Source organism: Panthera pardus, unplaced genomic scaffold (genome assembly GCF_024362965.1).
Source record: "Panthera pardus isolate Hobbes unplaced genomic scaffold, ASM2436296v1 HiC_scaffold_10, whole genome shotgun sequence".
NCBI lineage: Eukaryota > Metazoa > Chordata > Mammalia > Carnivora > Felidae > Panthera > Panthera pardus.
The window spans coordinates 38,662,020-38,687,808 of NW_026526655.1; the positions used below are offsets into that span (position 1 = coordinate 38,662,020).

The window sequence follows — 25,789 nt, forward strand, 5'->3', positions numbered from 1 at the left end:
AACTGGAGAGTGTGATGCTAAGTGAAATAAGCCATACAGAGAAAGACAGATACCATATGGTTTCACTCTTATGTGGATCCTGAGAAACTTAACAGAAACCCATGGGGGAGGGGAAGAAAAAAAAAAAAAAAGAGGTTAGAGTGGGAGAGAGCCAAAGCATAAGAGACTGTTAAAAACTGAGAACAAACTGAGGGTTGATGGGGGGTGGGAGGGAGGGGAGGGTGGGTGATGGGTATTGAGGAGGGCACCTTTTGGGATGAGCACTGGGTGTTGTATGGAAACCAATTTGACAATAAATTTCATATATTAAAAAAATAAAATAAAATTAAATTAAATTAAATAAAATTTAAAAAAAAGAAAAAAAAAGAAAAAAATATATTGATTGCAATACTCCCTTAATTGAGATACAGATTCAATACAAACTCTATCAAAATTTCAGCTGCCCTTTTTTTGCAGAAAATTAAAAGCTGATCCTAAAACTCATATAGAAATATAAGTATCCAGAATTGTCACAATAATCTTAACAACAACAAAAAAAGGCTCTTGCATCTTGATTTCAACACTTACTACAAAACTACAGTAATCAACACTGTGTGGTTTGGGCATAAGGAAAGACATAGAAACCAGTGTAACAGAATTGAAAGTCCAGAAATAAATTCATACATCTATGGTAAATTGGGTTTTGACTAAGGAGCCAACACTATTCAAGAGAAAGAACAGCTCTGCAACAAATAGTGCTGGGACAATTGGATATCCACAGATAAAATAATGAAGTTGAACCTCTACCTCAACCCATATATAAAATTAACTCAAAATGGATCAAAGACCTAAATGTAATATGAAAAACTGTAAAATTCTTAGAATAAAAAAATGTTAATCTTTGTGATCTTGGATTAGGCAACAGTTTCCCAGTTTCTTTGATTTTGTAACATCAAAGCACAGACAACCAAAAAAATAAATAAGTAAACTGAATGTCAAAAAATCTAAAAATTTAAAAACAGAACCCATAGTGGGTGCCTGAGTGGCTCAGTCAGTTGAACATCCAACTCTTGATTCTGGCTCAGGTTATGATCCTAGGGTCATGGGATTGGGCCCTGCATCAGGCTCCGGGCTGAGCATGGAGCCTGCTTAAGATTCTCTTTCTTTCCCTCCCTCCTTCCCTCTCTCTCTTTCTCTCTCTCTCTGTCCCTCTGCCCTTCTCCCCTGCTTGCGCTCTTTCTTAAAAAAAATAAAAAATAAAAAACAGAACTCATAGAATGGGAGAAAAATATCTGCAAATCACAAATCTGATAAGGAGCTACCATCCAGAATGTATAAAGAACTCCTACAACTGAACAATTAAAAAACAACCCAGTTTACAATGGGCAACTGATCTAAATAGACATTTCTCCAAAGAAGATATACAAATGGCCAATAAGCACATAAAAAGAGGCTCAACATCTTTAGTTGTTAGTCATTAGGGAAATGCAAATCAAAATCACAACAAGGTACCATTTTCACAACTACTAGGATGGCTATTATTAAAAAACAAAAAAATAAAAAAGTTGGTAAGGATGTGGAGAAATTGGAATCTTTGTACATTGCTGGTGGGAATGTAAAATAGTTTGGCACTGTGGACAACAGTCTGGTGGTTCCTCAGAAACTTAAAACAAAATTACCATATGGCCCAGCAATTCCATTCCTTGCTATGTATCTCAAACAAATACATGCACAACACATATGTACATTTATAGCAGCACTAATCACAACAGCTCAAAGGTGCAAACAATGCAAGTGTCTATCAACAGATGAACAGATCAACAAAACAAATTGTGGTATGTGTATATATACATCATACACACACACTGCGAATATTACTCAACTGTAAAAGGGAGTAAAAGGGTATGGATTACTGAAATGTACAAAAACATGAATTAACCTCAAAAATATTATGCTAAGAAGCCAGACACAAAAGATCACTTATCGTATGATTACATTTACATGAAATATCCAGATAGGCAGATCCATACAGACAGAATGCAGATTGGTTGCTGTCAGGGGCGAGAAGAAAGAGGGAAATGATTACCTACTGGGTATGGGGTTTCCTTCTGGGTGATGAAAATGTTTTGGAACTAGACAGAGGTGGTGGTTACATAACATTGCAAATATATATAAAGCTACTGAATTGTTCCCTTTAAAGTGTTTGATTTTTTATTATGTGAATTTCAGCTTAATTAAAAAAACACCGTGAGATACTTCATACCCACTTGGATGGGTATATTAATTTTTTAAAAAGCAGACAATAACAAACGTAGGTGAAAATGTGAAAATATATGAATCTTCATACACTGCTGGTGAGATTGCAAAATGGTGCAGCCACTTTGTAAAACACTTTGGTAGCTTCTCAAAATGATAGTTATCATATGACCCAGTTTTACTCCTAAAGATATGCTTACACACACAAAAATTGTATGCAAATGTTCACTGCATTATTCTTCACAGCCAGAAATTGGGAACAACCAAATCTCTATCAACTGATGAATGGCTGAGTCAAGTTTGGTGCAGTCACACAATGTAATATTATTCCGTCATTAAAAGGAATGAAATATTGACATTTACTACTATTTCAAGGACATACCTTGAAAACATCATACCTAGTAAAGAGGCAAGACCCAAAAGGCCACATACTATTTTATGTTATTTATATGAAATGGGAGAATAAACACATTCATAGAGACAGAAAGTACAATAGTTGCCAGGGGTTGGGGGCAGGGCAGAATGGAGAGTGAATGCTAATGGGTACCAGGTTTTGTTTTGGTGATAAAAAGGTTCTAGAATTAGATAATGATGATGTTTGCACAGACTTGTGAATATACTAAGAAATCACTCAATTGTATATTTTAAGAAGGTGAATTTATCATATACTAATTATCTCAATACAAAGGATTAGAACAATCAATCCATCTGAAAATAAAATGACCTTGAACTATACCTTTTATGATATCCAAAATTAACTAGAAATGGGTCATAGCCCTGATCTAAAACCCAAAACTATAAACGTCTAGAGAGCAAAAAAGAAAATCTTTGTGACCTTAGGTCAGGCAAAAACTTCTTAGATATGATCCAAAATTAAAAGTATGACACAAAAAATATGATCCAAAAATTTAAAAATTCATAAGTTGGATTTCATCAAAATGTAAAACTTCTGTTCTTTGAAAGAGCACGAAAAAATAAGGCATAAAGTGGAAGAAAAATATGTAAAGCACATATAAGATTTGTACATATACAAAGAATAAGAAATTTTTTTTTTTTAACATTTATTTATTTTTGAGACAGAGAGAGACAGAGAATGAACGGGGGAGGGTCAGAGAGAGGGAGACACAGAATCTGAAACAGGCTCCAGGCTCTGAGCTGTAAGCACAGAGCCCGACGTGGGGCTTGAACTCACGGACCACGAGATCATGACCTGAACCGAAGTCGGCCGCTTAACTGACTGCGCCACCCAGGCGCCCCAAGAATAAGAATTTTTTACATAAGAATCATACAAGACTGTTTTACAATCTCTAGAAAAAAAACAACAGTAAGAAAATAATAAGAAAAACTGAATTAAAAGTGGTTAAAAGATTTGAAGAGACACTTCAAGTTGTGGATGACAAGCAGAGGAAAAGATGCTCAATATTATTAATCACTAGAGAAATGCAAATTACAGCCACAATAATACACCCCCCTATGCCAGTCAGAATGGCTAAAACTAAAAGGACAAACAATACCAAGAGCTGGTGAGAATGCAGAGAAAATGATGGGAAGGCAAGATAGTACAGATTCTTTGGAAAACAGTCAAATGGTTTATTATTATGTCAAACATATATTTACCATAGGATCTAGAATTCCAAATTCTGTTAAGTAGCCAAGAGAAATAAAAATACATGTTCATATTTGAATATTTATACAGGCTTTATTCATAACTGCCAAAATTTACCATCTCAAATGTCCTTCAAATGGGTATAGAAATTGTGGTATATCCATATAATGGAACACAAACAACTGATACATATGACAGCATGGATGAACTTCAGATACCTTATGCTAAATAAAAGAAGCCAGACTTAAAATGCTGCATGTTGTATGATTCCATTTATGATATTCCGGGAAAGGCATAACCAAAGGAACAGAAAAGCAGATCCATGGTTGTCAAGGGATGGAAGTGGAAGAAGAGGTTGATTACAAAGAGGCACGAGGGGCCTCCCTGAGGTGATAGAAGTGTTCTGTATTTTCATTGTGATGATAGTTATATAATTGTATGTGTTTGTCAAAACTCACAGAACTGTACACTAAAAAAAAAGTGAATTTCACTATGCATATTATAACTTAATAGGTCTGACTTTAGAAAAACATAGCTTTACAATGAATACACATTTGAAAAATATCAAATTAGGCAAAAAAAAAAAAAAAAAAAAGGACCCTGTATAAGCATGATCACTTGGCCTAATATAATTTCCCTAATGAACAAATATCTTTTAGCCCCATGAACTTACATTTAGGTTATGCTCAGACAAATGAAATCAGACAAGCAAAATGATGCTATGTTTTTGTTTTATTTTAACAAGAATTATATTGTGTCTCTGGCCATTCTATCTTATTAGAACACAGAAAAGAGTATCTCACAGATGAAGTGACAGGTGCTAATAGGTACTTAGGAAGCCCAATTGGCTTTAGGAAACAAAAAACCCAGCTCTGTCAGCAATTATCTCTTTGCCTCCCACAGGACCATTAGCTCACTCTCAAGGGACTTCCTGGCTAAAATACTCAGTAACACTAGGGCCAGAGGTGGTCATGACTCACTGGCAAACGCCAGATCTCAACAAGTGCTCCCTGGAAGCAGCCTTGTGCCACAGTGCCTGGAGTGCTGAGTCGCATCCAGCCCAGGGGCTTCTTTGTCCTTCCACATCTTGGTATTCAACAAAATAACCCATCTCCTCAGTAAGATAAGCTGATACAGGAGGCAGAGGTACAGAAGGAAATAAAATACAGTGAAATGTCAACAAATAAAATGTGGAGTACCTTGTTTTTAGCTAATTCCTTTTCCAAATTGCATTTTTCTTGAGCTATTTCTTTCTCTGTTTTATTAACCTGCCCAAGGAGGGGAAAAAAAGAAATGGGTCAATTTTAAAGCAGGTGACAGTCTCTACTATAGCAGACACACCCTGCATGTTAATTAATACCTACACTGCAGAGATAGAACATCCTCTCAGAAAAGGGGCCACTCAGGGAGTCTCTGAGGCAGAGCAGACTTCACAAATAGCCCTGAAATTAGAAAGACACGTCTGCATGTCAGACTCTGATGGTACCTTCCTAAATAGGAAGACAGGGCTGTTCCCCCTTAACCTCCATTGTCCACTCCTTCAGGGGAAATCAATTTTTTAAATCTGACCCCTTCACTAACATGAGGATGTGTGAACTATGAGTTGACATTCACTAACGCTGTATAAGGGCATGCTGTTTGGCACAGACTACTCCACATGCTAAAAAACATAGATCAGCTACCTAAAGACTTCTTTAATGGGCAACTCAGACAAACTGCATCTAAGTGGGCTGTATTTCTTTTCTTATCTTGCACTCAAAATAGTTTTAGAACAAGATCACCACCCCAACCAGGAGGTAATATAAATCTGCTTCTTCTACCTCTTCCTGAAGTCTTTCTTTCTCCTCTAGAAGGGACTTCTTCTCTTGCATCGATGCTTCCAATTCACCTCGCAATCTTGCAATAGTTGATTCCAGCAGCTCTTTCTGCAAGGCTGCCCTCTTCTCAGCATCCTGTGCTTTCTGGATACACTGATTATGCTCAAGGATTAAATGGTCCCTGTAGGAAGAGAACAAGGAGACATGAGCACTCAATGAGAGTTCTTTAATAGAGTCATTTCTTGGAGAGCATACTGCCTGACAGCAGTTACCAAAATGTTCTAACAGAACTAGTTCCTTGAGGGCAAAGTCTTTACCTTTGTGTCTGGCCCAAGAAATGCAGAATTAAATGTTCTCATTAAAGATAAGAAATACAAAGGCAAGAATAAAAGATACAGAAGAAGTTGTCTATAATTTACTTACACATGTTCCTGGAGCTGGGTCTTCTGATTCTGAACACTCTGTAGCTCAGTAGTGATACTGGCATGGGCTGCATCCAGCAAGAAGTTTTGTTCTTGAAATGTCTGTGTCATCATTTTCTGCTCTATCTGAATTTTAAGTCATATTAAAAGCTGAGATGCCAGACAGTCATTTGATGGGGTATCATCCAATCATACTGAATTAACTTACAAAAGACAAATTTTTATATAAATAAAACCTTTTTAAAAAAGAACTTAATGCTCAGCTCTCTCTGTCGCCACTCTGACCTGACCACAGTTCTATCATTCTATGGCTCTACCAGCCAAGAGTGAAGATGCATTGTCTACCCAGCCTGCTGCAAAATCTGTAAAACTCAACATGAACATATTTTTAGATAAAAAATTCTATTAAGAATATTTTGGTACTTTAAAATTTCAATTATTTTGAAAAGTAAAATATCAATGCAGATAAAGTGAAAAGATCTCTTCACCTATATCTCCCGCCACCCCAATCAAATAATCCCCCTTTCCAGGGACAATCATGTTAATAATATGGTGTGAATTCTTTGGAAAATATTTAAAATTGCACCCAGATACCGTGATAGCAAAAGTACTATATAGGAATACCTAGGAGATATTATGGGCTCAGTTCCAGACCACGACAATAAAGCAAATATTACAATAAAGCTAGTCAAATGATTTTGTTTCCCAATGCATACACAAGTTATGTTTACACCATACTGTAGTCTATTAAGTGTGCAGTAGCATTATGTCTTAAAAAACAATGTACATAATTTAAAAACACTTTATTGCTAAAAAAATGTTAACCATCATCTGAGCTCTGTGTGAGGCTGAAATCCATTTTTCCAAATTCCTGTGAATGTTGATGCTTTGGCCTCTTTCCACAAATCACGAATGTTTTTAAAGGAATCTAGAATGGTGAATTCTTTCCAAAGGTTTTCAATTTCCTTTGCCCAGATCCATCAGAGTAATCACTATCTATGGCAGCTATAGCCTTATGAAATAGATTTCTTAAATAATAAAACTTGAAAATTAAAATTACTGCTTGGTTCATGAATTGCAGAATAGATATGTTAGCAGGCATGAAAACAATGACCTCGTCCAACTCCATTGGAGTTCTTGGGTGACCAAGTGCATTGTCAATGAGCAGTAATATTTTGAAAGCAATCTTTTTTCTGAGCCACAACAATGGGCTTAAAATATTCAGTAAATTGGAGCACCTGGGTGGCTCAATTAGTTAAGTGTCTGACTCTTAATTTTGGCTCAATTTTGGCTCACAGATGTGAAATTAAGCCCCTTGCCCTTGGGCTCTGCGCTGGGCATTGGAGCCTGCTTAAGATTCTCTTTCTCCCTCTTTTCCTGTCCTGCTCACACACATGCACACTCTAAAACATAAATAAATAAAATAAAAATAAAAATATTCAGTAATCATGTTGTAATCAGATGTCATCCAGGCTCTCTTGTTCCATCTATAGAACACAGGCAGAGTCGATTTAGCATAATTCTTAACGGTCCTAGGATTTTTCGGAATGGTCAACAAACACTGGCTTCAACTTAGAGTCACTCGTTGCATTAGCCCCAAACAAGAGTCAGCTTGGCTCTTTCTCTTCAACAAGGTGGCTGAGCAACAAATGTAGAGATGCAGATTTTTGTGAAGACCCCGACTCTCACTCTGACCCTTTAGAATGGGTCCAGTGACAGCATTTGGAATGTCAATGTCAAAATCCAAGACAAGGAGAGCATCCCCTGTAACCAGCAGTGTCTGATTTTTGCAGACCAACAGCTAGAGGATGGCTGCACTCTCTGACACTACAATATTCAGAAAGAGTTCACCCTGCACTTGGTGCTTTGTCTGTGGGCTGCAGCATTGAGCCTTCTTTCCCTCTTCTAGCTCGTTCAGAAATAAACTGTGACAAAATTATCTGCTTTAAGGGTTATGCTCACCTGCACCCCTGAGCAGTCAACTGCTGCAAGAAATGCAGCCACACCAACAACCTGTGCCCCAAGGGGAAGGTCAAATAAGGCCCCTCCCTTAGCTCTTCCTTTGCCTGCAGGGCAGACTCCTGCCTGAGTCCTATGGCCCTGGAGCTTCCATAAAGTTTCCCTTACACTGAGTGGGGGAAAAAAGGGGAGTCAGGCTGTGTTTTGAAGCCAGGCATGGACTTCTCCTTTCTAGCTACGTAAGTCCTAAATGGCCTCTTCCAATGGCAGGTTTTGTCTACATTGAAAATCTGTCATTTAGTGTGGCCACATTCATTAATCATCTTCTAGATCTCAGAGAACTTGCTGCAGCTTCTATGTTAGCACTTGCTTCCACTTTCATGTTATGGAGATGGCTTCTTGCCTTAAATCTCATGAACCAACTTCTCTTAGCTTCCAACTTTTCTTCTGCAGCCTCCCCACCTCTCTCAGCCTTCATAGAATTGAAGAGAGTTACTAGTGCCTTGCTCCGGATTAGGCTTTGGTTTAAGGAAGTGTTGTAAATGGTTTGATCTTCTATCCAGACCACTAAAACTTTGTCCATACCAGCAATAAGGCTGTTTCACTTTCTTTTTTAATTTTTATTTTTTAAAATTTTATTTAAATCTAAGTCAGTTAACATATAGTGTAAAAATGGTTTCAGGAATAGAATTTAGTAATTCACCATTTACATATAATACCCAGTGCTCATCCCAACAAGTGCCCTCCTTAATGTCCACTACCCATTTAGCCCATACCCCCACTCAACAGCCCTCCAGCAACCCTCAGTTTGTTCTCTGTATTTAAGAGTCTCTTATGGTTTGTCTTCTTCTCTGTTTTTACCACTTTCTATCATTCATGTGTTCACTGTAGTACTTTTAATTTCCTTCAAGAACTTTTCCTTTGCATTCACAAGTTGGCTAAATGTTTGGTACCCAGAGGCCTACCTTTTGGCCTTTCTTGGCTTCTGACATGGCTTTCTCACTAAGCTTAATCATTTCTAGCTTTTGAATTATAGTGAGAGATGTACAACTCTTCCTTTCACATGAACACTTAAGAGACCATTGTAGGATTATTAACTGGCCTAATTTCAATATTGTTGGATCTCAGGAAATAGGAGGTCTGAGAAGAGGGAGAGATATGGGGGAATAGCTGATCAAAGAAGCCAGAACACACACAACATTTATAAAGTTTCCCATTTTATAGGGGCATGGTTTGTGCTGCCCCAAAAGAATTACAATACATCAAAGACCAAATTATCACAGATCACCAGAACAAAAATAATGAAAAAGTCTGAAATGCTGTGAGATGTTCCAAAATATGACACAGAGCACAAAAGAGGGCACAATATGAGAAAATTGCTACTGAAAAATGGCACGGACTTGCTAGATGCAGGATTACCACAAACCTTCAATTTGTAAAAAATGTGATTACTTGAGAAGCACAATGAATATATATCTGTAACTGTTTTGTAGAATTTATTTTCTCTGGCTCATCATGTTGGACTTATCAAAACATAACATTTTTACACATATGCCCTCTACCTACAATATACAAAACTTTTGCAAGTATAGTACATATTAATAATTACTTTTGTAAACATATTTTAAAACACTTTTATCTTAACAATATTTGACTGCAAAGCAAACCTTCACACTTTGGAAAATAAAATGTGTAACATTCCAAAGTTTAAAAATGCTTATGACAGTGTTGCTTGCATATGTCACATTAATTATTCTACTAAATTGTTAGTCCACAAAAGTAGAGATTTTTGTCTTGTTCACCACTATAATCCCATCTAGACCTAGCATCATACCTGCACTGAATAAACACTAAGTGCTTGTTGAATTAATGACAAATATTTATTGAGTATCTTTCTGTGCAGTGGTTAGCACTCTGGGAAATAGCAAAGATATATAAGACAATGTCCTTGGTTCTAGGAAGCTCACAAAGTTATACAGGAAATGAGCCATACATATAAACTGCTCTAGAATGCACAGAGAGGCAGCATAATGTAACAATTAAAAACAGTGACTCTGGAGTGAGACCTAGGTTTCAATCCAGCTCTACCCCTTACTAGCTAGGTGACTTCCGTCAAGTTGTACATTTCTCTAAACCTCATTTTCCTTATTTATAAAATGAAGATAATATTCCTTTACATAATGGCTGCTAGAATCAAAGGACATAATACATGTAAAATCCTTAGCACAATGCTTGGCATACAGTAAGTATGCTCCCAAAAGAGTGAGAGCTATTATTACGATGTTTAGTGTCCCAGGAGTAGAAGGTAACAGAAAAATTGATCCCTTCTGCTTAGAATGAGCAAGCTTCCTGATAAAGGTGAGTCTTAAAGAACGAACAGAATTTCAAATAGCTGAAGAAGTAAAGACCATTCTCAGCAGATGGAATACGGCATAAGCAAAATGGGAAAGTACTGGTGTTTAAGGAAAAAGTATTTTAGGGTCATAGTGTTTTCTATGATTTTATAAACAATAGGACAGGCAATTACTTTTCCTAAAGTAATAGTATTTGAGAAGAAACCATTAAGAAAGTATTGAGTATAAGGCTAAATGACCACTCTTGATTAAAACTGAAAACTGCCAATCAAAAACATTTCTTGGAATTGTTAAAATATTTTATTTATTCAGTTGGTCATGCTTATTTCCTTATCTCTTAGCCAAGGAGTTTTATTGTTGACTCTATCAGAGATGGACTAGTATTAAATGAATACCTGCAGAATGGCTTGATGGTCAGAAATAATTCTGGCATTTTCCATACTAACAGTCTCAAGCATGCTGTGCAGCTCTGAACACCTTCTAGTCAGTTGGTCATTCGAAACCTAAGGTGATATGTACAGCATGTCAGGTTTCTCCAGGTTTCTCCATTATTTTTAATGGTGGCATAGTATTTCACTCTGTATGTGAACCTAATTTATTTAACCTACCTCCAATTGATATTTCATTAGATAACGCTTTCAGAATTTGGAGTCAACACCCCACATAATTCTAAATCAAAAGGAGAAATTTGTTCATCTGGTGGAGCAAGTGAAGCATTCAATAGTTTCTTCACAATTCTGGACACTGGTCAGACACAGCACGATATCTACAGAATGGACTTTACAATGTTGATGCCAAGATTATAGAAATTCATTCCCCAATTTAGATGAGCATTCTGAATTGTTTAGCTAATAACACAAAATGTTTTAAGTTATTTCGCTACCAATTACAGTATTCATAAAAGCAAAATATAGATAATTGTACCATTTCACAAGACAGATCATCCAAAATAAAACAAAATTCTTTTGTACAACAGATCTTTCATACAATTCTGTTGTCTTTTGATATGTAAAATTTGTATTCCTGTGGAAACCATTTATCCTAATTATCAGTTATTTTTGCAAACTGTATTTGCCACGGATCTTATGTTTTTTTTTTTTAACATGCTGTGGTTTATCTTTATTTATTTTTTTAATTTTATTTTTTATTTTTTAAAGGATCTTATCTTTTAATGAACAAGTTCTTCAAGGATGGGGACAAATAACTCTATAGGATCAATTAAAAAAAATTCAAAAAATGGTAACAAAAAAGAAATGAAAACTTATCTGGGAAGCCTAAGTGGTATGTATAGTACACAAGTTAGGAACATGTTCAGGAGCACTTTAAAGTTCTAAGTTATACACCAAAAAATACGTGGGATAAGACAGAGGTGAATTCCTGAACCTTGAAAAGAACAAGCTAATTTTCTTTGGAGCCAGATTGCTTGAGCTCAAATTATAACTCTGTCACTGATTAGCTATGTTATTAAACCTCTCTGTATATCAACTTCCTTATCTTTAAAATGAGAATAATAAGTTTCTATAGTAGCACTATTGTGAGGATTACAATTTGTTAGTAACATAAGGTGCTTACAATTGTGCCTGGAATGTAGAATGGGTTTGGTAAATGTTAATTACTACTACTACAGCAAAAGTAGCAGTAATAATTTTTATTATTATTTTATAAAAGAACACATTTATTTTGCATTTTCTTTATCACAAAGACAGCACAGCAACATTATGATCCCAACATTGAAGTAACCAAATTGTACTAGCAACAGTTATTTTAAGTGATTAATACTATTCCTTGGCTCTATGAGAAATAACCTGTTTGCCTACACACACACACACACACACACACACACACACACACACAAATAACATCAGCTAAATTTGGCAATAACCATCCCACAGAAAATAAGTACACATAACTCTACAATCCAGTAAGCATTTATTAGGTTCCTACTGTGCTACTTGTTATAAAAGATACAAGGAAAGTTTAAGACATTGGCCCTGGCACTCAAGTGCTTAGAAGTTCATAGGTCGAGATGAGAACTATATATATTCAATGGGTAAATTATAAAGCAAACAAAGGCAAAGTGTAAATTAGTGCATTATTTAGCAGTATACCTCATATACTGATGTATCATAGAGCTTTGGTAATGGGAGATGTAGTTAATGTGATCATGTTTCATAGATGAAATAGATTTCATGAAAATAAAAAATCTGGATGATGGCAATGGTATGAATTTATATAATCAGGATCAATCGTGGTTCTTTGTTTTTTAATTGAACAAAATTAAATAACATGTGAAAACCAGAGAAATGCGAACATTTACCTGTGCTTTTTCTGATGGGGAAAAGACAGTTTCTTCAATAAATGGTGTTGGGAAAACTGGATAGGCACATGCAAAAGAATGGGAAACTAGACCATTATTTTGTACCACACATAAAAATTAACTCAAAATGGATCAAAGACTTGAATGTAAGACTTGAAACCAAAAAACTACTGGAAGTAAACATAGATAAGCTTCTGGATATTGGTCTTGGCAAGATTTTTTGGATCTGACATTAAAAGCAAAAGCAACCAAAGCAAAAATAAACAAGTGGGAGCATATCAAACTAAAAAGCACAACAAAGGAAACCATCAACAAAATGAAAAGGCAACCTATTGAACGTGAGAAGATATTTGCAATCATATATTAATATATCTGATAAGGGGTTAATATCCAAAATATAAAGAAATTATACAACTCAATAGCACCCCCCAAAAAAATCTGATTAAAAAATGGGTCCAAGATCTGAATAGACATTTTTAAAAAATGTTTATTTTGGGAGAAAGAGAGCATGGAAGAGGCAGAGAGAGGGGCACAGAGAGAACCCCAAGCAGGCTCCATTCTGTCTGCACAGAGCCCGATGAGGGGCTTTATCTCACAAACACTGAAATCATGACCTGAGCTGAAATCAAGAGTTGGATGCTTAACCAACTGAGCCACACAGGCACCCCTGAATAGACATTTTTCAAAGACATACGGATAGCCAACAGGTACACGAAAAGATGTTAACATCACTAATCATCAGGGAAACTCAAATCAAAGCCACAATAAGATATCACTTCACATCTGTTAGAAGGTCTATTACCAAAACGACAAGAAATAACAAGTATTGGAGAGGATGTGGAGAAAAGGAACCCTTGTGCACTGTTGGTGGCAATGTAAATTGATACTACCACTGTGCATTACAGTACCAAATTTTCTTAAAAAATTAAATATCAAACTACCATATGATCCAGCAATTACACTCTGGGTATTTATCTCAAGAAAACAAAAACACTAACTCAAAAAGATATATGAACCCCTATGTTCACTGCAGCCTTATTTACAATAGACAAGATCAGGAAACAACCTAAATGTCCATCGACAGATAAATGGATAAAGAAAATGTGGTATACATATCTATATTTATTTAGCCACAAAAAAAAGAATTTACTCTTGCTATTTGCAAAAACATGGTGAGACCTTGAATGCATTATACTAAGTGAAATATGTCAGCCAGAGAAAGAAAATACCATATAATCTCATTTACAATATATGTGGAATCTTCAAAAAGCAAAACACCAAAAAACAATACCAAGCTCACAGATACAAAGAGGTAAGTGGCTGCCAGAGACAAGGGAGAGTAAGAGATGGGAGAGAGGTAATAGAGATCAAAAGGCATAAACTTCTAGTTATATAATAAGTGAGTCATAGGGATGTACTGTATAGCATGGTGACTATCGTTAATACTGTACTACATATTTGAAAGTTAAGAGAGTGAATCTTAAAAGTCCTCATCACAAGCAAAAAATTTTTGTGACTACACGTGGTGATGTATGTTAACTAGAATTATCGTGGTGATGATTTTTCAATGTACACAAACACTGAATCATTATGTTGTATACCAGAAATACAAAGTTATATGTCAATTATACCTACGGTGTTGGTATGAATTTATATAATTAGGGTTAATCTTGGTTCTCGATTCCTTAATTGAACAAAATTAAATAACCTCTAGAAGTTAGAGATACGATAAGATCTACCTGTGCTTTTTCTGATGTTTCACGAAGGGATAGTATTTCAGTCCTCAAATATGCATTTTCTTCATGTTCCTTGTTGAAAGACATCTGCATATTCTGAGAAAAAACAGTAATCTCTCCTTTTTTACACATAAGAACTATTACATATATCTCTACCAAAATACATGTTCTGTATTTTAGTATGAGTTCAGGTTCTAGTGCTTCCTTCAGCAGCACATATACCAGTGCAAATTCTAATGATCAATATAGACAAGTGTCTTACAAAGAATTTTTAAAAATCTTGGTATCTTCAACTCCCAAACTTCTTTTTAAACAAATTATAAAAGCTGTTTACAAAATGTTCTCATACTGAGTTTCAAACTAGAAAGAATTTGCCTAAAACCGTAATGTAAATGTTTACTTAGCATCCTTAAGAAAATTCTGCTAAGGTGAATATTTTTCCCTAAGCAGTAAGATCTTGTGATTTTCTTTATTTTCCATTAAAAAAAATTTTAAATATTTTTTTGAGAGAGACAGAGTGCGAGCAGGGGAGGGGCAGAGAGAGAGGGAGACACAGAATCGGAAGCAGGCTTGACTCTGAGCTATCAGCACAGACCCTGACATGGGTTCTCTGGCCCTCTCCTGCTCGCTCGCTCTCTCTTTCAAAAATAATAAACATTAGAAATTTTTTTCCATTAAAAAAACAAATAAATAAAATAAAATAAAATAAAATAAAAGATGGGAGAAAGGTGGCAGGGATGGGCGTTGTGGGTTGGGCTTTCCCTAACAGGTAGTAACTGAAATGGGGAAGGATAAGTCCTCCCCCTACAAAGAGAGAATCACTCCCTTTTGAGAAGCATCTCAATATTTAAACATCACATAATACAGGATGAGACAGAACCCAGAAAAAATTACTCCAAACAGGATTAAGATTTATTTAGAAATGAATTAAGATATAAAAGTTACAATATTTCCTATTTTTCATTTTTTATTGTGGTAAAATATAAATAACAAATTTTACCATTTTAATCATTTTTAAGTGTACAGTTCACTTAAAAATATTTAAGTGTTAAGTTCAGTGGCATTAAGTATATTCACATTGTTGTGCAGCCATCACTATCACTAGTATTTCTTACATTTTATAAAAAAACTTTCCTTTTAACAATTAGTTTCCAATAAGATGATGCAGATAAGTCTCACTATTTTTGCTAATTCATCTTTTTTCAAACCATATTAACCTGCCTGAAATGATTTCTTAATACCCAGTTTGCAACAGGACTGAATATACAACTTATTTACACTGCAACTTTTTTTTAATAAAAATATTAGGAGAATCAGAAGAACTGTAAACCAGGGGTACTTGGGTGGCTCAGCTGGTTAAGCCTCTGGCTCTCGATTTCCACCCAGGTCATGATCTCACGGTTTGTCAGGCTCCGTGCTGACAGTGTGGAGCCTGTTGGGGTTCTCTCTCTCCCTCTCTCTCTGCAACACCCCCCCACACAATATAAATAAATAAAAAAACTTAAAAAAAAAAAAAAGGGAACTGTAAACCAACACGAGTAAGGAGATACTCCTTAGTGAAGAGAGGAAAGATCACCTCTGAACTCTACAACCTCAAAACTTACCTTATTTTCTTCAGCCAACTTGGAAATGAGGTCATCTCTAGAAACTAAAAACAAAGAGTCCACATAACTACGATAATAACTTACTACAACTAAACTGAGATCAACACATTACCTTTTCCCTGAGCTTTCCTTTTTTTTTAGTATGTTGTGGAAATGAGGAGAATGCAAGTATTTCTATTATATTTTAATAGAGTGGAAAATAAATAATGAAATTATCAAGAAAATAGTCCACAGTCACGTGCTATAGTAAATGAGGTCATATTTTACTCCATGATGCGTCTGAGGGATTTTAAGCTGGAGAGGCACAGGATCCAAAGCTTTGTGTTAGAATATTCTAACAGAGGCTCCATAAGGAAAAGAGGAGTTTAGTAGCTGTTGTAGTACTCAAAGTATAAAACAATGAAAGCTGGCTCTAAGGGATTGGCAATGGAGATGCAGAGGGAAAACACACTCATGAAATAACAAGCAGGGAGAACTGTCAGGACTCAGTGGCTGCCTGGTGGGTAAAGGCAATAGATAAGTCAAGGAGAGTATCTAGTGTCCACATGTCAGCAATGGGGTGGGAGGCAGACTCTTCAACAAAATAGGGAACACAGGGTAAGGGCAAGTTCAGGGGACAGAATGAGTAAGAATGACTGCAATAGTTAAGTATTCACATGTGTTTTGAGATATGTTGAGTTGACAGTAAGATACTATCTGGAGAAGGAAGATGATTTGTGTGGAAAAGAAAGATGTGAAACCACCCAGAGAGAATACAGTGATAATAAAACCAAAGAGAAATAGGAACAGTTTGGCATTATATATTGGTAGCCCAAAGTAAACTTCCCTGAGAGTAACGTTTTGGTTTCATGAACAATTCACAAAGATCAGTTTTGTTTCACTTAAATATTCTAAACCCGGAAAATTACAAAACATATAACTCACATTTTATGTAGAATATACTCAGAGAAACTATGCTTTTTGAATGAATAAGTCCGGACTCATTTCAAATAGAGTAAATGCTAATTTAAAATATGTGAAGAATAAAAAGGATACCCATAAGAGCTCTTCTAATAATTCTTCGATCAAGTTAAGAATGAAAGGAGAATGTTTATCTTACTTGGAAGAATAATTTAAGCACTTTAATTAGTGGGTGTGTATATAAATGTTTATTGCTAATAAACAATTACATTCAACAATTAAATTCATTACAGCAAATATCCAAAGGCATTCCGTTTACTCATCTAGTTAGTTTAACTATTTTCCCTTATAGTAATCAAATTGCATGCACGTAAGGAGTCTACTATTCAATAAGAAGCACATGGTTGGTACTCAGGCAGGCTTCTTTTCCTCGTGTTACTTTTAATTACTGTTGTATAATTGTTATATTTTAATGGTCTTTCATATATTCTTTACGAAATTCAAAACTACAGCATTAATCCAAAGAGATAACATTAAAAAATTACTGACAGAAAGATCTGTGTTTTAGTTCCAGCTATACTATTTGCAGTGGATCCTTGGATACAGATCTTTTTATTCTTCTACAGAATGGAGTATATTTTCTTATCTTCTCACAAGGTTGTAAGGTTCAAATGAGATAATGTGGCAGCACCATAAAATATAATATGTATTTTTGTAGTCCCAGTCACAGGAAGACAAAAAATTAGCTTGGGGCCTTATCAGTGAGAGCTCCCCAGAGTAATTCACTACTTAACAACTATTAGGAAAAAGAGTACTTTCTGTTAAAAGCAGTAGGTCAAAACATTGAATGATTACTCTTTGCTGTATGCTTTTTATAATTTTCATTTCCCTTTTGGTATTCCCTACCCTCATTACAGCCAGATACAGAAGGCACACTGGCAGGAACACTGCGTTTGGAGTTAGAAGACACAGGTTCAGGCCTCACTTCACCATTTATTCGCTTTAACTTTGGGAAGTATGGATAGTTTTGCACGTTGCATGAGATCATTTATGTGAAAGCTTTTGGTAAACCATGAAGTGTTACTCATGTGGGGCCATGCACCATAATTCTTTGTGATCTATTTGATACTGTATGAAAATTGCTTTACAACTATATATTAACAACAGTAAATATGGTAAGGGTTCATGCGCTGGAAGAACTTTGATTCTGAACAACATGGGACCAAATCTAGACTCATCCATTTCCTAGCTCAATCACCTGTAAGGACTCTGTTAACTCATCTGTAAAATGAGGACTTTAAGCTCTAAGGTAACTTACAACCATCCATTGCTACAAATACAGGACAATAGACTAGTAACCTGAAAAATGGAGAGTCTGACATGATAAATGGCTAGAATCAGTAGGTTAGCAAATATCAAAGGCCTTAATTCTTTATTAATATTCTAGTATCCAATAGTCAATCTAGATTTCTAGAAACCCAGTGTTCCTAAGTCCACAAACACTTAAATAGACCTGAAAAAAAAAATCTAAATAGAGAATAGTTCACAGTTAAGAGGACCAAATTCTATTTTATTACCAGCACTCTTTTTTTTCCCCCGTGCCACAGACAGAAAGGAAATCAGCAATTTTTTATATTCAGTCTTGTGGTAAATATCGGTAATGGTCACTTCAAAAATTTGGGATCTTAAGAGTTTTTGCATGAAATCTCAGAAAAACTAACCAATGTAATTTCTAGCACCTATTTTCATACTTAGATTAGACTTGAGCTGTGAGATAGTAGTCTCCAACTCTCTTTTTTTCTGTTGCTCCTGTGCCAGTAGTTCTTGGGTGGTCTGTATATGACTGCGTAGAGCAATGCAGTTTTGCTGCAAAATTTGCACCTGGAATGTAGAAGAAAAACTCCTTTCTTTAAGGTACAAATTTCTACCCAACTACCTTACAGTAAGGAACATTTTCAAATCTTAACATCACTAGAGGGAAAAGTTTCTAGGTCACGGTTAAAAATCCCAACAGGATGCAGTGTTTCACAGTAGGGCCATCCAGCACAACTTTCTATGCACTCTCCCACCACAGCAGTCACCAGTGACAAATGACTGCTGAAAACTTGAAATGTGGCCAGAGTGAGTGAGGAATTGAATTAATTTTAACTAATTTAAATTTAAATAGCCATACGTGGCTAGTGGCTACTATACTGGTAGTGTAAGTAATAAATTATCATTTACAAATTTTTTAAGTAGGATCTTTTTCATAATTAATTCTGTTATGAAGGACAGCCACTGGTTAAAATAGTAAAGATTATGTAATACAATTACAGGTATTAGAATTTGGAACTACTAATTAATTTCCTTCAATACTTAGAATTGAATAGTCTAAATTACATGTAGGTATGTTGAATAATACAGGCAAAAATTCAGTAAATCTAGAGAAAATTAGCAAAACCATACGGTTCAAGGTATGTCAGCTTTCTCTTTTGGTTTCACTTCCTTGACACAAATAAGGAGAGAAAAAATCTACCTGTTTCCGTTCCACCTCCACTGTTGATTCCATTTCTTGTATTTTGAATAGCATAGCTGATCCAGATTTCTCAAGAGATTCCCTGAGGTTCTTCTCCTGAGACAGCTGTCTCCTTAGCTACAGAGCAAGTTGCAGTTAGGCAAGACCAAGGGAACATGACAGCAGTTTGCCAAAGATCAAAGTCACCAAGAAAAGTTTACCAGACACTTTGCCATCTTACTCCCATTCTTCACTCATTTATGACTACTCAGGAACATGCTTTTGTTTCCCCCTAAGGGATAAACTACTAAGAAATGAGGCGTCAAATCTGTTGCCCTTGTCTTCCCATTGTATAAGTCTTTTTTCCAAATTGTGGGTCAAGACGCATTAGTAAGTTGCAAGCAGCACTTGAAAAAGGGAAAAAAATATCAGAGCACACAGCATGTAATAAGGAAGGGTAAGTAATGCTTCATGAAATGTCTGTATTATTTATGTATGGTGCTATGGTATAAAATATACATCTTACAATGGACTATTACCAAAAAGAAGATTGAAAAACACTATTATCATACGTTAGTACATGTACTTTCTGTATTTCCTGGCTTTCATTTTTAAGTCTCATTTTTCTGTATTTCATTACTTCATCTATACATTTTTTTATCCAATAGTATTATAAACATACTTCTAAAAGCTGTTCCAATTCTGTTTTGGAATTTAAAGGTCTAAACAAATAATGAAGTAACTTAAGTAGCAGATAAACCACCACTCAAGAATTGGGGTACACTGACTTTGTTTCTCTCAATAAATGATGAGTCAGATAAAGATACAAAAGAATCTCTTTTATCATGAGGTAAAGAGAACCTTTTTTTAAAAATATAATTTATTGTTAAATTGGCTTCCATACGACAGCCAGTGCTCATCCCAACAAGTGCCCTCCTCAATGCCCATCACCCACCTTTCCCTGTCCCCCACCCCCTCATGAACCCTCAGTTTTCTCTCTGTATTTAAGAGTCTCTTATGGTTTGCCCCCCTCCCTCTCTGTAACTTTTTTTTTTCCTCTTCCCTTTCCCCATGGTCTTCTGTTAAGTTTCTCAAGATCCACATGAGTGAAAACATATGGTATCTGTCTTTCTCTGACTTATTTCACTTAGCATAATACCCTCCAGTCCCATCCACATTGCTGCAAATGGCAGGATTTCATTCTTTCTCATTGCCAAGTAGTATTCCATTGTATATATAAACCACATCTTCTTTATCCATTCATCAGTTGATGGACATTTAGGCTTTCCATAATTTGGCTACTGTTGAAATCACTGCTATAAACATTGGGGTACATGTGCCCCTATGCATCAGCAGTCCTGTATTCCTTGGGTAAATTCCTAGCAGTGCTATTGGTAGGTCATAGGGTAGTTCTATTTTTAGTTTTTTGAGGAACCTCCACACTGTTTTCCAAAGCGGCTAAACCAGTTTGCATTCCCACCAACAGGGCAAGAGGGTTCCTGTTTCTCCACAGCCCTGCCAGCATCTATAGTCTCCTGATTTGTTCATTTTTAGCCACTCTGATTGGTGTGAGGTGGTACCTCAGTGTGGCTTTGATTTGTATTTCCCTGATGATGAGTGACGTTGAGCATCAATCGTTTCATGTGTCTGTTGGCCATCAGGATGAACTTTTTTTTTTTTTTAATGCTTATTTATTTTTGAGACAGAGAGAGACAGAGTGCAAGCGAGGGATGGGCAGAGTGACAGAAAGGGAGACATGGAATCTGAAGCAGGCCCCAGGCTCTGAGTTGTCAGCACAGAGACCAACATGGGGCTTGATCCCATGAGCCATGAGATCATGATCTGAGCCGAAGTCAGACTTAACTGACTGAGCCAACCAGGCACCCCTGCAAAGAGACCCTTTTAAACTTAAATGGGATTTGCAAAATGCTATTCCTTTTGCGAAGTGATGTTAAGTTAAAAGAAATTCTATTTTTAAGCCCCAGTGAAGATGACTTAAAAGAAATTCTATTTTAAGCCCCAGTAAAGAGGACTTTATAGCCCTTCCCAAAACTGTACATATTTTATATGTGTTTTCTCTATGAATGACATATTTTATAATGTTTAAAAAGTTTCTAAAAACAGTTGAAAGACATGAAAAGTGTGTTGGCTATCTGTTATAAGATAGCCCATTTTGGAGATGTTCTATTAATATGCTTAATCATACCCCTAATAAACATTTAGGTTTTTCCAGTTTTTCACTATTCTAAATATTGTTCTGCTAAACATGCTTGTGAATAAATCTTTCACTGCATTTCTATTTCCTCTGGATAAATTCCTACAAGAGGAATCACTAGATTAAAGGTATAAATAATTTTTAGACCTTTGATATATTTGATATATAATTTTCCTTCAGATTTTAGCCACCTATCAATAGCATTAATAATAAATCCCATCAGTAGTATGTATTATTATTTTCTTAAATCTTTGCTAATTTAATAAATGAAAAATAACATCTTGACAGTTTTTCATTTCTCTGGTTACTACTGAGGTTAAATATGTTCTAATACGGTTATAAGCTCTGTACATGTTCTGACCTGTTAGTTGACCACTGTTTTTGTTTTTTCATATTGTTTATCTTTTTTTAGCCAATTTTAAGTTCTTTAAAAGGTAAGATTATTAACTCTATCTAGTTTTGCTGGGTTTTATTAGTTTTGCTTTTTGCTCTTTTTAAATGTAGAATTTTTAATTCTTATGTGGTCAAATCTATCGAACTTTTTATAATTCTGTCCCTTAAAGTTTAGAAATTCCTTCTATATCAGTTAAGTATTACAATCTTATGTAAGAATGAGCCATAGTTTTTGGTTTTGGCTATATTAATAATCTGATACTAATTATACTGTCAGATTATAATTATTTTGTTACATTCAGGAGATTGCTGCATTTTTCTAAGTTCTGGATCAAATTATATAGTATAATATACTCAAGATCTAATTTAAGTCCTTTGTAGAGCAAATTTTTTTCTTAATGTTTGCTTATTTATTTCTGAGAGAGAGAGGGAAAGAAAACGAGTTAGGGAGAGAGGGAGAGAATCCCAAGCAGACTCAGTGCTGTCAGCGCAAAGCCCAACACGGCTCAGTCTCGTGAACTGTGAGATCATGACCTGAGCTGAAATTAAGAGTTGGACGCTTAACCAACTAAGCCACACAAGGGCCCCTAGAGGAAATCTTTATTTGATAATTATACTACTGAGGTATTTCTGAAGCATTATTAAAAGCTATTAGCTTTATGTTTATCAGAACTAGATTTTATATATTTTATCTCTTAGGAAGATATATACCACATTTATTCTGTCTTTATACAGCCCTCTGATCTGGGCTAACCTGTATTCCTCCAAATTACTCCAATGAAGCTCTAACAGTAGTATCTCAAATGTTACTCTATTTAAAGACAGGGCCTTTAAAGAGGTGATAAACTATAATGACACTGTTAGGGTGGGCCCTAATCCAACCTGAAGGGTGTCCTTCTAAGACAAGGAAATTGGGACACATAAACAGATATCAGGGATGTATATGCACAAAGAAAAGACCATGTGAGGACACAGTAAGAAGGCAGCCATCTGCAAGTCAAGTAGAGAAGCCTCAGGAGAAACCAAAAACCTACTGACATCTTGCTCTTGGACTTCAAATCTCCAGAAATATTTTAAGAAATTTCTGTTGTTAAGCGACCCAGTCCGTGGTACTACTTTGTTACTGCAGCACTAGCAAGCTATTACACCCATTCTGCTCGAATACGAAAATGCATTTTGACTAGGACAGTCCTATGGGTTCTTGACAGGGTTCAATAAAAATTCAAGATTTTATCTTGAAATAAGATTGTCTTATACCAGAAATAGCAGAAATAAGACTGTCTTAATAAAAACTAATAATATATGGTAATCACTGATAATCTTAAACAAATGGTGCTGGAACAACTGGACATACACACACTAAGAATCTAGATACAAACTTCACATCATTAATTCAAAATGTATTGATGAGGGACCATAAAGCAAGCTGAGGGCCAAGCACAAGTTAGCACAATCAACTCCCCCTCTCCCCCCACCTCAGGGTGTGTGACATTCCTCAGGCACTCCTGGCTGCCCAATAACAAAGGAAAGGACAGAAAACAAAAGGTTAAACTGATAATCTCCACCAGTTTACAAATATCTCATCAATAGCCTCATCAGGAACTTCCTACTATCTTAATGATAATGCTTTGCTACAGGGAAAAATAACCTTAGCTTGACAATAAATAGGTAGGCCTCCAGTAATCTGTAAATCCTCTTCAGCATATGGAAATCCCTTTAAGAAACTTCCTCTTGACTTTACCTTCCTCCAGACTCCACAGTATATAAATCAGTCACTCTGCACAACCCCAGTGCAGCTCTTTCTGCCCACAGGTCCTGTCCCTGTGCTTTGATAAAATCACCTTTTTGCACCAAAGACGTCTTCAAGAATTCTTCTTGGCCATTGGCTCTGAATCCCCAACACCCTAAAATCCCATCATTTGGTGCCTGAACACAGGGCTGATTCTTTTCATCTGGATTCTGAGTTTCAGTGCAAAGTTGCTGAGTACTTTCTCTTTTCCTCCTTTACTTTAATTTCAGAGGCTTTTCAAGGAGTATCATCTTACTGGAACACTTTGCTGTTGATTGCTCAGGCTGCAATCCTCTAGCCCATGACTACAGGGAGGAGAAAGCCTGCCTTTTGGCTGGAAGTTAGTACCCTGGCTGGGATGGTAATGAGACCCAGAAACTTGATGCCCTCTCTTATTCCTGTCCTTATACAAAGTTGTCTGTATTGAGCACAGGACAGCCACCTAGATGGCTGCCAACCTTAAGACTCCCATGTGAGGTTTCCTCCTCATTGGTCTAATGTGATCCCCTCCACGTCTCTGGTCTAGCCAGTTCTGGCCATGTGACCTCCACTGGGAGGTGGCCAAAATCAGTACCTGAATGAATTAAAACCCAACAGGGACTATTTTCTAGGGAAGTTGGCTGTGAAGACTGTATGTGTTTGAATGTCACTTAAAGCATGACGGATTTCCATCTTTACTGATTTTAGTCAATGTCCTCTACTAACTACCTAAATTACATAATTGGGTCATTGCCTCTTGTAAAACTTTTCTAGTGTTTTCCATGGGTTAAAAACAGCAGTTTTCCTCAAGAAACTAAAACATAGCTTCTGTGGCATGCTCTTCAAAGATCAGGTAAACCAAGGCATGACGATCAGGGCATGTTCTTCAAGGCACGGCCTTTTAGGGCACAGCCTTCAGGGTATGGTATTTCGGTCCATACACCGGGCACCCATTTGTAACCTAGGATGCAACAGGGAAGTGGAAGGATGCTGGCATCCCTTCCACTGGGGGCCCTTTATGGGGCCTTCCAGGGGAGTATTGCCCTCAGTGGCAAGGTAATATTGTGGCCATAGTGATTTCCTTCGAGGGATGCCTCAGGTCGCTTTGACACCTCAGGAACCTCTGACATATCCTATGCGTGGGACGCCACCCAGGTGTCAGGGGATTTTTAGTAATGGTCCTTCCCTACTTGTCTGGGAACATGGGAACTTCTACAGTCCTCAAGGACTCTTCCTTGGGATGCCCTTTTAACCCACTGGAAATAATTCGGATTGCAAAATTTAAGAAAGGACTGATCTCCTGTAATATTGCATGGCCTTAGTAGGATTTAACAGATCTCTCCTGCAGGAAATAGGGCAAATGAATGGAGTTACCCTAGGTCCAGGCCTTCATGGCTCTAAATCAGGACCTGGAGCTAAAGGTCTCTTGCAGAATGTGTTTGGGCCAAACGTGTTTGACTAGGAAACTCCCTCCTGACAAACTGCATGTCTAAACAGGCCTCCTCCTGATAGAACTCAGGTTTCTGAAGGAAAGACAGGCCATCCCTAACAAAAGAGACATTGACTTTTTCCTACTGTTCTTCCTCCTAATAGATGTGAGGGCTTCTCCCTCATTTATTTCCTGGGTTAATGGCTATGATAACTAGAGCCCCTCCAACACTCCAAAACCCCATCAGTAACACAGATCTAAATGTAAAATGCAAAATTATAAGGTTTCTGTGGGGTGCCTCAGTGGCTCAGTCAGTTAAGTGTGCAATTCTTGGTTTTAGCTCAGGTCACGATCTTGCAGTTTGTGAGTTTGAGCCCCATATCAGGCTCGGTGCTGACAGCAAGGAGCCTATGTGGGATTCTGCGTCTCCTTCTCTCTGCCCCGCCCCCCACCCCACCACTTGCTCTCTAAATACACACATACATACATACATACATACATACATAAACAAACAAGCATTTAAAAGCTATACAGCTTCCA

At 36.4% G+C, this 25,789-nt stretch overlaps 1 protein-coding gene and 1 pseudogene across 9 annotated transcripts in view; one reads left to right on the plus strand and one right to left on the minus strand.

The window, feature by feature from the left end:
• The window catches only part of CCDC150 (coiled-coil domain containing 150), a 96,679-nt gene that overhangs the window by 55,786 nt on the left and 15,104 nt on the right, over positions 1–25,789 (minus strand). For all 9 annotated transcript variants that reach the window (XR_002074798.2, XM_019428325.2, XM_019428328.2 and 6 more), the window contains 8 exons: positions 19,466–19,582; positions 18,702–18,831; positions 16,051–16,094; positions 14,450–14,542; positions 10,789–10,896; positions 6,082–6,206; positions 5,662–5,839; positions 5,041–5,109 (listed from right to left, as the gene is read on the minus strand). Coding sequence is in view for 8 of the 9 variants with exons in the window: in XM_019428325.2 (XP_019283870.2) it covers positions 5,041–5,109; positions 5,662–5,839; positions 6,082–6,206; positions 10,789–10,896; positions 14,450–14,542; positions 16,051–16,094; positions 18,702–18,831; positions 19,466–19,582 (864 nt within the window). In the remaining variant the exon portion in view is untranslated. The remainder of the gene's footprint in view (positions 1–5,040; positions 5,110–5,661; positions 5,840–6,081; positions 6,207–10,788; positions 10,897–14,449; positions 14,543–16,050; positions 16,095–18,701; positions 18,832–19,465; positions 19,583–25,789) is intronic.
• On the plus strand, positions 7,711–8,120 carry LOC109254425 (uncharacterized; annotated as a pseudogene).